Source organism: Boleophthalmus pectinirostris, unplaced genomic scaffold (genome assembly GCF_026225935.1).
Source record: "Boleophthalmus pectinirostris isolate CB_2022bp ecotype Guang Dong unplaced genomic scaffold, ASM2622593v1 HiC_scaffold_7, whole genome shotgun sequence".
In the NCBI taxonomy this organism is placed as follows: Eukaryota; Metazoa; Chordata; class Actinopteri; order Gobiiformes; family Gobiidae; genus Boleophthalmus; species Boleophthalmus pectinirostris.
In genome coordinates this window covers 21,832,046-21,845,804 of record NW_026571473.1, presented here as the reverse complement: position 1 = coordinate 21,845,804, position 13,759 = coordinate 21,832,046, and the positions used below count along the sequence as shown (strand labels likewise).

Below are 13,759 nucleotides of genomic sequence, written 5' to 3'. Positions count from 1 at the left end.
TTAGCAACATTACAAGAACACATGTTCATAAGAAAATGTTTTCACATGTAATGGATGTATTGTGGTGCGCTAATTTTAAATTTTCTATATTTTATTTGGATTGTAAAATTTTCAAGTTAGCTTGACATTGTAACATTGAACTGAATGCCACGAAAATGAGCAGCCATCTCAGGGTGCTGTTCTCATTCTTACAGGGAGCGAGTGTGCCTGAAATGTGTGAAGACTTTATATTTGTGAAGTATTTATATGTCTGTCATAAGGATGTTTTATTTCATTTTATTTATGCAAAAGTTGTAAATTGTGCATTTGTCTCTTCAAATAATTACTCCACCAAAAACAAAGTAAATTTTAAATAGTTTATTGTTCATACATGGTTTATATAATTGAGAGCAAAACCCTGTGTAATATGGTAATAAAACATCCATGTAATTGTTCCCCTTCTCATCAGTAACACGTTAGAGACTGTAGAGAGGAGCCAGTGTGCCTAAAATGTGTGAAGAGTATTTATATGTCTGTCACAGGAATAAAGCTGACTGACTCCACACTCTGTCCTGTCTTTTGTATACAGCCTGACAAAGAGTCCCCAGCTGTTACACTTAAATTAAATGCTTTATCTCCAGGTGGCACACTCAACAAACTATTCCTACATGCACTGATTAAACTGGAGTTATAATGTTTTTCATTAGTGTAAATAAATGAAGAGATATATGGTTTATAATTGACATAGCCTATTTCCACAGTATGGGTTCATATGGGGTCAAATGTGCTGACTGCATACTAGGGTTGGGCGGTGATACGATATTACAGTATCCCACGGTATCAAAAAGTAGCAATGGTATCAGTTTCATTACCATCATTAAAAAAATCTGCAGCGCATAAGGACCTAATATTAATACCTCAATTTGTTTGCTAAGCACAAATGAATGTGTGGTTGTAGTTTCAGTTTAATGCTATCATGACTTAAAATGGATAGTAGTCTATAATGTTTCTTTTAACTGCGTGGGGAGATGTCATTTGATTAGTTTTGTTCCATTGTCACGTGACAACTCATAAGTGAGACTGAGACATTTTGGCTTCAGGCCGAATGACGGGAGATGGGTAAATAAACCAATTGACCGTTCCTGTTGCAGTCTCAGGATATGATGTAACCCATAGCCTATGACATAACATATAGTTTCTTTACTGAATTTGCTATTTAATGTTCTTTTATTATTTGTGTTTTTATTATTACAGGTATTTTTTGGATTATAAGACACAATATCAATAATGTTGAAGGTGTTGTCATACAGAAGGCGCAGCGGATTATATGGCACACTAAGTGAAACAAACAGACAAGACTTGAGAATGATCCCTTAGCCCAGGCACCCAAGATTCATTGGCAGATCGTGGTGTAATTCACCCCACGTTGCCTTCCTGTCTTGTTGAATGTGTATTATGAATGTGGGAGGATAATTTAAGTAGTTTTTTTTTTTTTTTATTTCCTACTTTGAGGATTCAAATATACTTTGAGTAATAATGTGTTTAAAGCAGCTTTGCGCACATTTGTTTACATTTTACAGAAATGAAGCTTAAAACCACATGGCTCATTTGCATAAACTATGAAGCCTGATAAAAACAGCTCTTTCCTTGTGCTGATGAGGTCCGCTTCTGTCGGACTAAAAGGCACGACTCAGTGGAATATGAGTGTTCTTTCTGTGACAGTAGATGTGCGGCTGATGGTGAGTCTGTTCTGTGCATGTATCACGTTAGAGATGGTTCATGTGAAACTTTTCAGAGATTATAAATCTGCAGGTCATACATATAGCTGTGCGGGTTTGTAGCTCACCAAAGTCATACATTTTGGTAAAACAGTAATATCCCTGTAAAATGCTGAGAAGGTTTAACGGTATAAAAATTTGGATACTGCCCAACCGTCCTGCACACAATTGTCTTGTCAGATGCCATTTGTGAATAATGGTTAAAAAAGATGATTGCAATACATGAGAAAACATGTCTTAAAATGTTTTTCAAACAGATTAGAGCAAGATACAGTCTAGACTATGTAACATAATATATGGCAGTATAATAAAACAATGATCATGGTTTTACATTCATTGCATAAGGCACTTTCACTAATGATGATTGTTCCATGAAATTATTGGTACAATCTTTGAAATCAGACTGGGAATGGTGTCTGGATTGTGATTATGAAAGTAATAGACAGCAGCTCCGCCAGCCATCACAAACATAATCAGCTTCATCAGTCTCCCAATGTAGGATACATGTGATTCTTCTTCAACCTGAATAAATAAATAATGTAAGATGTCAGAAGTTACATGGTAGTACTGCATAAGTCGATGTATTTAGTTAGTATACTGGACCTGTCTTGTCTTCAGAGCTTGGTACATGCGATCAAACTGGGTGAAGATTGTCCTGCGTGCGCCGTCCCACTTCCCCGGTCCTACAAGGCGGTACTGATAGGCAGTGACAGGACCCCATAGGACCTTCTTAAACAGGGGGTAGTCTGTGAAGAAGAGCCACAGCAGACTTGGCCTCGCTCCAATCTCCCCAGCGAGCTCGTCCATGTAGGTAACGAAATCCACCTGCAGCGGGGTTAGCTTGGACACTATGTAACTGTGGAGAAAATTAAATAAAACATCTAATTAAAGGAGTTGGGTCTGATTTCTCTGTGCAGATGTGTCAGTGGTCTAGTTGTTGCTTCATCCAGTTTAAAAAAACACATCTTACGCTAATTTAAATACAGTGGGCCCTATCTTACCCTCGATCTTAACGTTGAGGAGGCATGTCCAGGTCAGGCTGTACTTTGCTGCTGGGGGCTGCAGTGTGATGGTACAAGTACATAAATGGTGATGGCATCTGAACCAATATGTGACTGTGGTAGCATTTAAACGCACTGCCAGTGTGGGTAATGTCTGCAATGTTTATCTCATTTCCAAGCAGCAAAGAGGGGTGTGAGGAAAAGTTATATATATTTGTAAACCTTGTTTTTAAAAGTGCTTTATAAATAAAGAATTAATATTATTATATACAGTAAATGTTTCTGATATTAACACACAGGGAGGGTGACTGTACGACCTGCATTTGCCCTGCACAAATGACTGATATGTGCCATGAGTGCAGTGACTGAGTAACTTTTGTACAGTTCCAGATCAAACCAAACTATAGAGCAGTGCTAAGCTAATACAAGAAACGGGCGAGGGGATGTGCTCTGATGCGGGAGGGCATCCGTACAGCACACAAATATTATCATCCTAATATATTCCAAATAAAAGAAGACTTCAGCATGTTAAATGTTTTTTTTTTTTTTTTATGATTCTGGTAATTCACCGACACCCTCAGTCTGCTCCACTCCACTCCATGTTCAGGCACAGCACAGCTCATGATTAGAGCTAAGATCGGGGGCAAAAATGGGTCCAGAATCTCTCACATGTTGCGTCCTTTTTCAGGCCATCAGTAAATCTCATTTTGGGCTTTATGTGTCCTGTGAAGCAGCTCTGTCTTATATGACAGACTGGAGTTCAGCATTCCTGCCTCAAAACAAGAAGGTCTGGGGTCAGATTCCTAAAATGTCTGTGGAAACATTGACTATAGGCTACCAGTGACCATTAACCTAGCTCAAGGTCTGGAGAAAGGTCTTCAGTCTCTGCGCACCTACTGTTCAGGTTTTCCCAGGGGCATTTATTCATTTATATTCATTCTCTGTGTGTAGCAATGCAATATCAAGTAAAGCTTACTTATTTTCAATGTCCTTAGTGTCTTTCTCTACAGCCTTTACCATTGCCGGGGTTGGAGGTAGCTTACAATGTCCTGTAAAAGCATAAGACAGTTAGATGATAGAAGATATTTATGTATTTATTAGTTGGAAGCCTACCTTTAAACACCCGTGTGACCCAACGTGCCTGCATTTCCGCCTGGGTCATGATGGCTCCCAGGGCATGGATGAATCCGACCACAGCCAAAGTCGGGTGCTCTAGTGTCGGGGGAAACACATGTTTGTACAGGCCAACGCGATGGCCAGTTCTGTACATTACTTCCTTGGGCAAATATGGGAAGTCATAGTTGTAGCCCGTGGCAAAAACAATTACGTCAACCTGTAAAAAAGTAAAAACATTATTTACTTCTACTTCCAAGTCTTTTATTCAAAGATAGTAAACCACAGACACTTAGGTATATTGTAACTATGAAGTATGATGTTATGGTACTTGTGTTTATTAATACATAGTTTTTTTATATTAATAGTTGATTAATTCTATTTATTTTTCTAATTTATGGTATTTCCATTATTTTGTTTTATATTACAGTTCTGACAGTGTGTACTGTCTATATTTTAGTACTCTGTTATGTGATGGCAAAGGAGAAATTCAATTTGCCAACTGGACAAACGTTTATTTAAGTCAAAAACATTTTTCAGCTCATCAAAGCTGCTTCTTCAGTTCTGGTCGGAATGCTGGTGGATACTTCCTTATATCTGCCTGCAGGGAGGAGCTAACTACACTGAAACTACTCTGAAACTAACACCCTACTTGTTTAGAGTTTTTGTTTGTTAGTTAGGCCTATTCATTTTCTCTGACTCAGATCTGTACCTCACTATCCTCAAAGAAGTGGCCTGTGGATTTCACATGGAGCTGTATGGCACACTGAGGTCCTGTGTGGCTCTCACGTCTGTGTTGGAACAACCTCTTGTGAAGTGGCTGTTTCGTTTCTCCAGTGTAGTGTTCACTGGAGTCTTCACTACACTGAATGGAGTAGACAACATTGCTGCATTTGTGGCTTGGTATTGTGTCCTTTGGGTGGACCAGTTTCTGTCTTAAAGTGTATGTAGGTTTGATAGACTGGGATTTCATGTTGTCTGAAAATCCTCTGTAGTTTTTTCAGAAACACAAGACATGTAAGGAATAGTTACACCCTTTCTCCTGGGTTCTGATTCTCTTTTGCCTTGTTTTCTGGCTCTTGTTGTTCTACTGAAAGCCCATTTTAGATAACCACAAACAGAGAGGGTGTTCTGCACATGTTGTTCTTCTTTCTCCTTTCTCTCTGTGCTTCAAGGAACCACTTAGGCCATGTGTCATTTTGTGATGTTATGTGGTGCTGCAGTTTGTGTCTTTTTGTAAGTACCTTTTCAACAACAGAGCCATCTGAGAATATGACGTCAGAGCCACGGATTTCCTTGACATTTGTTTTAATAATAACTGAGCCGGACAGGATCTTGAGGGGCAGGTCATCATTTATCACAGGAACCTGACTGAACAGCCTAGTGGCAGGAGATATGGGAGCAACAGAAGGTAAAGTAAATAAAAATAGCACGAGATTATATGCACTTTGTGATTATATTTTCTACTAAGGGATCTTAAGTGGATATTTGCATTAAAAATAAAACAGTTAACTAATTATCAGTAATGTATGATAATAGTAACTACTACAAATCATTAATAGCATATTACTTATAGCATATTAAAATCTTCTCAGTCCACTTACCGATGCTTGGGTTTCAGAGCGTACATGGTGTGGTCATACATGGCATTGACTTTGCCTTCTCCAATCCAGTTCAAGACACTCATAGGCAGAAGCTGGAAGAGGATGTGGACAAATCGAGTGTTGTATTTCATGTCGACCGGAACTCCATTGTCTGACACCTGGCGAATGACCCATGCCCCTCTCCGAGTGCTCATATACACCTGAGGAGAGCCAGAGAAAGGGCTGATCATTTCCCCATAAAATGAGTTGTTTTGATTAAGGATACACGACCTAACCTGCTTTGCAAATCTGCTGGACTCTACTGCTATGTCTCCTCCAGAGTTTCCGATGCCAATCACCACCACTCTCTTCCCCTCCATTCCTTCAGGTCCTTTGTAGTCCCAGCTGTGGAAGTACTTTCCCTCAAATGTCTCAATTCCTGTTTGCAAAGAGAAGAGTCTTTTTTTTTTTATTAATTAAAGTAATTCAGTGTTTGCCAACACATTTCTGGACTATGGTGGTATGGAAAAATATATTTAGATTTTTGGTGTAAAAATATCATTTAAAAAAATCATACCTGAAAAAAGGCTTATATTAATTAGTAGAGAGTTATTATGTTTCACTAATACAGATCTATTTATATAATTTAATTGTGAGTCTGTATGCAGCCACTGCAAGCATTACCTGGGAAGTCTTTTAATGGGAGATTGGGATAAGTGTAGTGACCAGAGCAACAAATTACTGCATCAAAAACATGCGTCTCCTCTTGTCCATCTTTGGTCTCTGTGACAACTTCCCATTGTCCAGTTCTGGTGTAGTCAGGTCTCTGTTTTACACTTTTCACAGAGGTCTATAATTTATAAAAAGACATCATTATAAGATGCAACATTATTGGCTTTTTTGTTTATTACTTGTGTCAAATGTCAACCTCACCTGGAATCGAACATATTTGAGTAGTTTAAAATGTTCAGCGTACATCCTGAAATAATTAAGGATCTTTGAGTGGTGCATGTAGTTTGGGTAGTCAGCAGGAATAGGGAAGTCACTATAGCACATCATTTCTTTGGAAATATTAATAGTAAGAGAGCGGTAGATACTGGCCCTGTTCGGCTCTGAAACTTCCTGTAGACAAACATAATAAACAACATCACCCCAGTGCACACTGGAAAGGACCACGTCACAACATTGTTCACTTGCCTTGAATTTCCAGAGTCCACCCATGTCGTCACTGCTCTCGAAGCAGGTGGGCTGCAGACCTTCATCAAGACACTGCTTCACACTGACCAGACCAGAGGGACCGGCCCCAATCACTGCCACGCGCTGCACCATCTTGAACTGTAATAATAATAATGGAATAATAATGATAAAATAGCACTTTTCCAGGAGCTCAAAGTCACATGACAATTTTGTGCATTATTCATTCACTCCAACTCAGTGACGGTAACATATTATTGTTGCCACCACCAACAACACTCGGGCACACACCATTTTCATACAAGGCAATGTGGGTGAGAAGTTGTGTTTAAGGACACAAAGTTTCTGCCAATGGCTCCCCACTGTGGCACCTGGAATTCCTAGCAGTCTCCCATCCAATTACTAACCACTTATCTAACCCTGCTTATCTTCTGAGATCTGATGAGATCAGGTGAAATCCTGGGTCTAACCAAAGCTAATTCAGGTCCAGTGGTGGAAGGTAACAAAGTACAAGTAGTAAAGTACAATACTTAAGGATACATTTTAGGTATCTGTACTTTACTTACTTTACTTAATATTTCAAGTAGATACTTTTTACTTTTCTACATTTGAGAGCAGGTGTCAGTGTTTTCTACTCCAATACATTATTTTAACTGGACTGAAAAGTAAAAGATTTTTGTTTTTTGTTTTTTGCTTTTTTTTTTTTTTTTTTTTTTGTGTGAAGAAGATAGATTTTTTTGTAGTCTGAGCAAACAAAAATATACAAATAAAAAGCATTAGACAAAGGGATGGGGACAGTATGTAAATCAAACTTTGTGGAATTTTATAGAAGACTTCAAATAATACCAAGGTACCTTTTCAAACCATCTGTTGGACGGGCAAGGGGTTGAGATAACAGAAAGGACAACAGGGGATAAGAGATGGGGCTGTTGATCACTGAGGTTTGGCACACCTGGTGTTTTGATAAAACAGCCTCTCGGGTATGGTTTGAAGAGGTGCCTGATAAGAAGGAAGATCAATGATGTTCTCACCATTTGTATTCAGGTTCTCACGCTAGCCTTTAAATCATTTACAGTAACAGTATAATGACAGTAAAAGCAATATGATGTCTTACAGTGGCATAATATAGAGATACAATATAAGAAATTAACTGAAGAAATAACATAAGAAAGAAATAACATTTCTTTATCAGGTGACACACAGTTCAAGTCATTTTAATCTGTATTCATAGAGAGACAAGAACACAGAAGGGGGAGTGCTGTACTGAATAATTTGATTAAAGTTTCTTTTTGACATTCTTAGTATAGTTAATGGAAGAAATTCAGAGAAAGCGTAATGAGTGTGCTTCTGGTGAAGTAAATGAACACAAACAACAGCCCTTTTGTCAGCAGAGAATAACTATTATGAGTATTGCATCGCCAGCCCTTATTTGCACCTTCATTAGTTTTCACTATCACATTATTGCCATACAACGAGCTATCGATATAAAATAACCATCATTCACGCTCAAAGCATCTGGCATCAATATAGAGACACAAAACTGCCAGAACTGTATTGTCGCGTTAAACCTTCTTTATCGTGGCGTATTATTGAAACCAAATGTATCCCGCACATGTTCCCATCAAGACCTGTTCAAACGTTGCTCTTTACTGCAGCGCATAAACGCGCTCAACGACTTGATCTGTTCGCTGCTCCAGACGCTCCTATAACAGGTGCCATATCACTATGTCGTGTAACAAATAAACATGGTCAAACACAAAAATACTGTCCGTGTCTTCACTGTCATGAATGTAGTGTTTTGTGTAGACATGTACAGGCTTATATAATGTGTATAATGATCTAGTTCACACAATTTGCTACCAAAATAGGGACTGACTCATTGGATCATTTTGACACAATCACCCAGAGTGAAATATTACACAACATCTTGCTGTGAACACAACAGGTAGACTACATCTCCTGCTTCCAGATCCAGACGTGTTGGGCGTGTCCACTCAGCTGTAGATGCGTTGGGCGTGCACCTTAACCACTTGATCTGGTTGTCGCTGCGCTGCTGCTGCTGTAGACGCTCCATGTCAACAACTAATATTATGGTTCTTGTGCTGTCTTTCAAGTCGCAAACCTGCCGATAAAAATACTCAAAGATAAACTGTTGCCAGTCCTGTTACTCTCAGGGGTCTGCGTGTGTAGAGATAGGCCTATATTATATGTACATGTATGCAATGTGACATTTCACACAATTTGCTGCCTTAATATGGGTCTAAACTAGGTCTAAACTAGGATCAAACCAGATATAAAACATCTGACTGTAGACTACAGGTAGACTACATCTTTTGCATCCAGATCCAGATGTGGTGGGCGTGTCCACTCGGCTGCAGATGTGGTGGGCGTGCCTTAACAACTTGATCTGGTTGTTGCTGCGCTGCGGCTGCATGCAAGCCTTTTGGACTGGAGGCTTTTTGTAGTCACTGAAGTTTATATGTTCATTGTGTAGTGTAGGTGGTTTATTGTGCCAGTGTCCAAAGTGCAAAAATTCCAAAAACAGTGCAGAATATATACAGTGAGCAAAACAATCCAAAAAGTATTTACAGCGAAGAAACAGGGTCGAGTTCAGCGTTAACTGTCCCCTTTAAGAATCTGTACAGCACACCGACGTTACCTGCTCTGTACCCGGTGGCAGACTGATTAACAGCCAGGAACGGCTCCCCTTTATACTCCCCTGACTCCTCCCACTGAGCAATATATCAAAATCATTCTAAAGACAAACAATTTAACCATAAACCTACCTTGTCTATGCTACGTTGAGCACACAGTAATAATGTACATTAAATGTCAAAAATAATAGCTGAAAAACGTAAACAGAATCGTATTACATAATGCGCGTCACATGGTCAGCACCACGGCGCGAACAGCGCCTATTTCAACTACCAGGAAATAGTGGCTTGGTTTGGCAGAGGCGCCGCGTCGGAGGAGAGAGAGAGAGACAGCGTCATCGGACAGGTACGAGACAAGTATGAAATAAATTACTCTAACGCGCTCAAGTGTGCAGCCTTGGCGAATTAGTAACGGAGGAAAGAGGGGAGAAGGCGATAACAGTGAATACGGCGCGAATGAATGAAACAGCGGGGAAAACGGGGAATGAACTCGTGTGTGCGGGATGACTCAGCGTGTGTGCGCGCGGGCACGCCAGTGCAGACCGCGGTTACGTGTAGGGGGGGAAACGCCACCTAAAATCATAGACGGACTGGCTCCGTCAGTCTGTCTCTGGTCAGGTGAATGTATATTCTGTATCACGAAGCATATAATAGGCAAACGCAGTCACATTTTTTCTTTATTCTAGACCAGCCAATTACACAGTGCATTAGGGATGACAAATACTGAACGTGTAAACGACTTTTGGCCTATATGATAGTTATTTCTTTTGTACCTGACTAAAAGGATTGGGAGCATGGTGCACGCCCACCACATCTACAGCTGAGTGGACACGCCCAACACGTCTGGATCTGGAAGCAGGAGATGTAGTCTACCTGTTGTGTTCACAGCGAGATGTTGTGTAATATTTCACTCTGGGTGATTGTGTCAAAATGATCCAATGAGTCAATCCCTATTTTGGTAGCAAATTGTGTGAACTAGATCATTATACACATTATATAAGTCTGTACATGTCTACACAAACGCAACATTCATGACAGTGAAGACACGGACAGTATTTTGTGTTTGACCATGTTTATTTGTTACACGACATAGTGATATGGCACCTGTTATAGGAGCGTCTGGAGCAGCGAACAGATCAAGTCGTTGAGCGCGTTTATGCGCTGCAGTAAAGAGCAACGTTTGTTATTTCAAACCAGGTCTTGATGGGAACATGTGCGGGATACATTTGGATTATTTTTCAATGGGGAAATAATACGCCACGATAAAGAAGGTTTAACGCGACAATACAGTTCTGGCAGTTTTGTGTCTCTATGGGAGTGAATGGAAGCGAGAGGACACGCCCCCCATGCTTCCAGATGTGGCCCCGCCTTTACCAGTTAAGCTGATCGTCAGACAATCCGGAACACCGGTTCTGTCGGTCCAAAACGCGTTTAATCCATGAAAAGTTGTACTCAATAAGTCCGTAATAATCCACAGAAAAAGAATATCAAGTTGTTTTTTCCATAAAATAATTCCATGTGGGGAAATAATCCAGAAAACCCTCGTCTGTATGAATCGATGGATACAATGATATGAAAAAAAGTTTCTCTTCTCTCCCTTCTTCCACTGCGTTTCTAGCAGGATTGCTAGCACTATTGGGTGCGCTTGTTTTCCTCACATTCTTAGCTTCAAAATGAGACCCTCCCCGCTGTTGTCGGTGCCGGGGTTTAGGTGGGGCAAGCCGCTGAAGAAGCTAACGCACCTTCAGTCATTGGATCTTCCAGAAAGTGATTGACATATTGTTTTAGCCTATCACCAGAGCTTTCAAACGGTGGGTGGGACATTCAGATAGTATTGGAAACGGACCCTGTGTTTATAAGCGTAAGAGCGAGGGAGACAGGGAGCAGTGCGGGCGGTGCTATAGAAGGCAGATCTTCCACTTGGAGGACAATTTTGGCTACTTTTAGTTTTTTTTCTTGAGAAAACATGCCTAAAGCTCAGAAGAATTAGTATTATAATAATAACAATTATTATTATTATTTTATTATTATTATTTTGGCACAAATTTGGCAATCTTGTGCCGAATTGTCATTTTGTATACACAAAGGCTCACAGCATCAAAACCCTTTGTCCTAGAGATCTGAAATTCTACATAGTTGTTGCCAACAACTTGAACAATGAGTGTAGTGAGTCACAAATGCCTAGCATGAAGTATGACCAAGCTAAGGCCTTTATTTTTTTCAAAATTTTTTTCGAAGCAAAAAAATACATTTTTTTTTTCAATTTTAATTGACTGTACTGTAGGTTAGGCAGCACTCACAGTCTTCATGTACATATCTACAGAAACTAGAAGGCCTAAGCTTTAAAATGGTGCCTCACACAAGCATGTGGGTTCTAAGGTTTTCTTTTAAAAAGCTATGGCATTTGGGTATGTAGTGCTATTGTGCACACACCAAAATGAGGTGGGTGGTAACAGGCTAGAAGTAAATAGTCAACATGTTCTTTGACCTTGAGTCTTCACCGGGAGGGCTGGACCTGTACAGGTTTTTATACCCGCAAATTCTAACCAAGACCAAAAGGGGTGTATGAAAGTAACTATACCCTATCTTTGAGCTCCACCCCATGTGACCAGAAACCAGACCAAGTGGATGTAAGTGGAAGTAAGTGGAAGTCTCAAATAGGAGTTTATGTATTCAGGTCAGATGTAGTTGCCTCTGCTTCAGTTTATATGTTACTAATGTTTGTCTAGGGAAGATCTTGGGTTAATTTCCATGAGAAGAAAGTCCATCAATACACAAACAAGCTTATATCTTGGTACGTTTGCATCAGCAAAACATAAAACACCATCTACTCCAAGAAACATTTGGCACAAATTCACTCCAGCCTCACTCAGAGAACAACAACCACAACAGGGGAGATCAAACCCTGTAATTATCAAAATGAGTTGACAGAGCCATGTTAGGTTGAAGTCATTCACCATTTAATGAAAAAACAGCATTTTGGCATAACTCTTATTGAGATGAGTATTTAAGAGTTTCTACCATTGTTGTAATGAATACAACACAGTGCAGCCACAGTGCATTAACACAATACATTTTACATTGACAGCAGGCAATAAAGGTTTGGTGTTAAATAATAATGACAAAATAGGAATGTGCAAATGTGTTCATTTGAAAGACTAGAAAAACATTTTGGTCCAGCAGAGTGTTTTGTTTGTTTGTTTGTTTGCAGCTACTCCCTTTTGTTTTGGTCAGTTCATGGCTCCACCAGTTTCAATGGCAAAAAATTGAAAGGCTGTTACTAGTTGAAGCTGAAGCTACACGCTGAACCATGCTGGAATAAGAATATTGCTGTCACTATAGAGGATTTAATTCCAGACAATCTTCTTTGCAGACAATGTCAGCATGTTTTATTGTCATCTTGTTGAGTGAATTTTAAACTTTATTATAATAAAAGAGAAGGTGGGCACGCCAAGCTTTGTGCATTTAGAATTTTTCTTCATTTATTCCTTTTTGTCAGCCATCTCATAATAGGGAACAGTGAAGCTCTGGGGCATGTAAAACATAAAGGGAAAGCTGTGACCCACTTATTTTCAGTCAAATCCGTAAGTCAACACTTTGTAAGTGTGTAAATCTCATTTTAGTGATTGATTTGGACTTTGAAAAGGAATTTGTCAAGACCACTGAACTGCTCAGTCTACCGTCTATCAAACCATCCTTCAAGCAGCAGCTTTACCTATTTATCCACAAAAAAAAAAAAAGTTCAAATCTGGTTTTCCTCTGTGCACAGTTTGTTACCACTTATAACTAGAGCAGGTCAAACAGAAGCTGAAACTAAAGCCTCATCTTCTAGTCTAGCCATTTGTTTGTATGTGTTAACGGAACAGTGACTATAAACTACACTACCACACCCACTACTACCATCAACACTAAACTGACTTAAAAAAAAATACAATCTAAAAAGATTTCCATTAAACAAATATGAGGAAATTACACTCAGAGAATAGGCTAATATTTGTTGCACATGCACTTTCTATGGTGTCATATATGATGAACTTAACTGAACTTACGCATCTCTCCACACTCATCCCCCAATTTTATTGAGTCTACTCACCTATATCTCTGTGCCCCTTATCCTAGATCAGATACGCCACAATAGTGAGCAGAGCAGACAAAAGATGGTTCACAAACTCAGTGGTTCACACAATCAATGACTGTCTTCAGTGAATCTTAAATACAGAATGTGGGGCTCACTGGGAGGAGGCTGGTTTAATGAATTCCAGGAGTCAGAAAAGGAGAAGAGCTCATGAGAGGAGTGTCCCTGGAGTTCATTCCAGATCACACTGGTTTATGCAACTGATTCTCTGTTGTTTTGTTTTTTGGCTCTTGTTGTTCTGTTGAAAGCCTATTTTGTGTTTTGCACATGTTGTTCTTCTTTCTCCTTTCCCACTGTGCTTGTAGGAACCACTTAGGCCCTG

At 39.6% G+C, this 13,759-nt stretch overlaps 1 protein-coding gene across 2 annotated transcripts; it reads right to left on the bottom strand.

The window, feature by feature from the left end:
* Window positions 1-342: 342 nt before the first annotated feature.
* On the bottom strand, window positions 343-13,529 carry LOC110154697 (flavin-containing monooxygenase 5-like). Of its 2 annotated transcripts, none has more exons than XM_055165010.1 (11): window positions 13,396-13,529; window positions 6,648-6,789; window positions 6,388-6,572; window positions 6,139-6,304; window positions 5,751-5,893; window positions 5,476-5,675; window positions 5,116-5,251; window positions 3,872-4,091; window positions 3,735-3,807; window positions 2,361-2,613; window positions 343-2,279 (listed from the first exon to the last, which is right to left on the bottom strand). In XM_055165010.1, exons 2-11 carry the CDS (start codon window positions 6,781-6,783, stop codon window positions 2,112-2,114), a joined length of 1,680 nt encoding a protein of 559 aa, XP_055020985.1. In that variant the 5' UTR covers window positions 6,784-6,789; window positions 13,396-13,529; the 3' UTR covers window positions 343-2,111. The 2 variants fall into 2 exon arrangements, with proteins under 2 accessions (XP_055020985.1, XP_055020984.1); XM_055165009.1 differs by lacking the exon at window positions 13,396-13,529 and adding an exon at window positions 7,503-7,872.
* Between the last annotated feature and the right edge of the window lie 230 nt (window positions 13,530-13,759).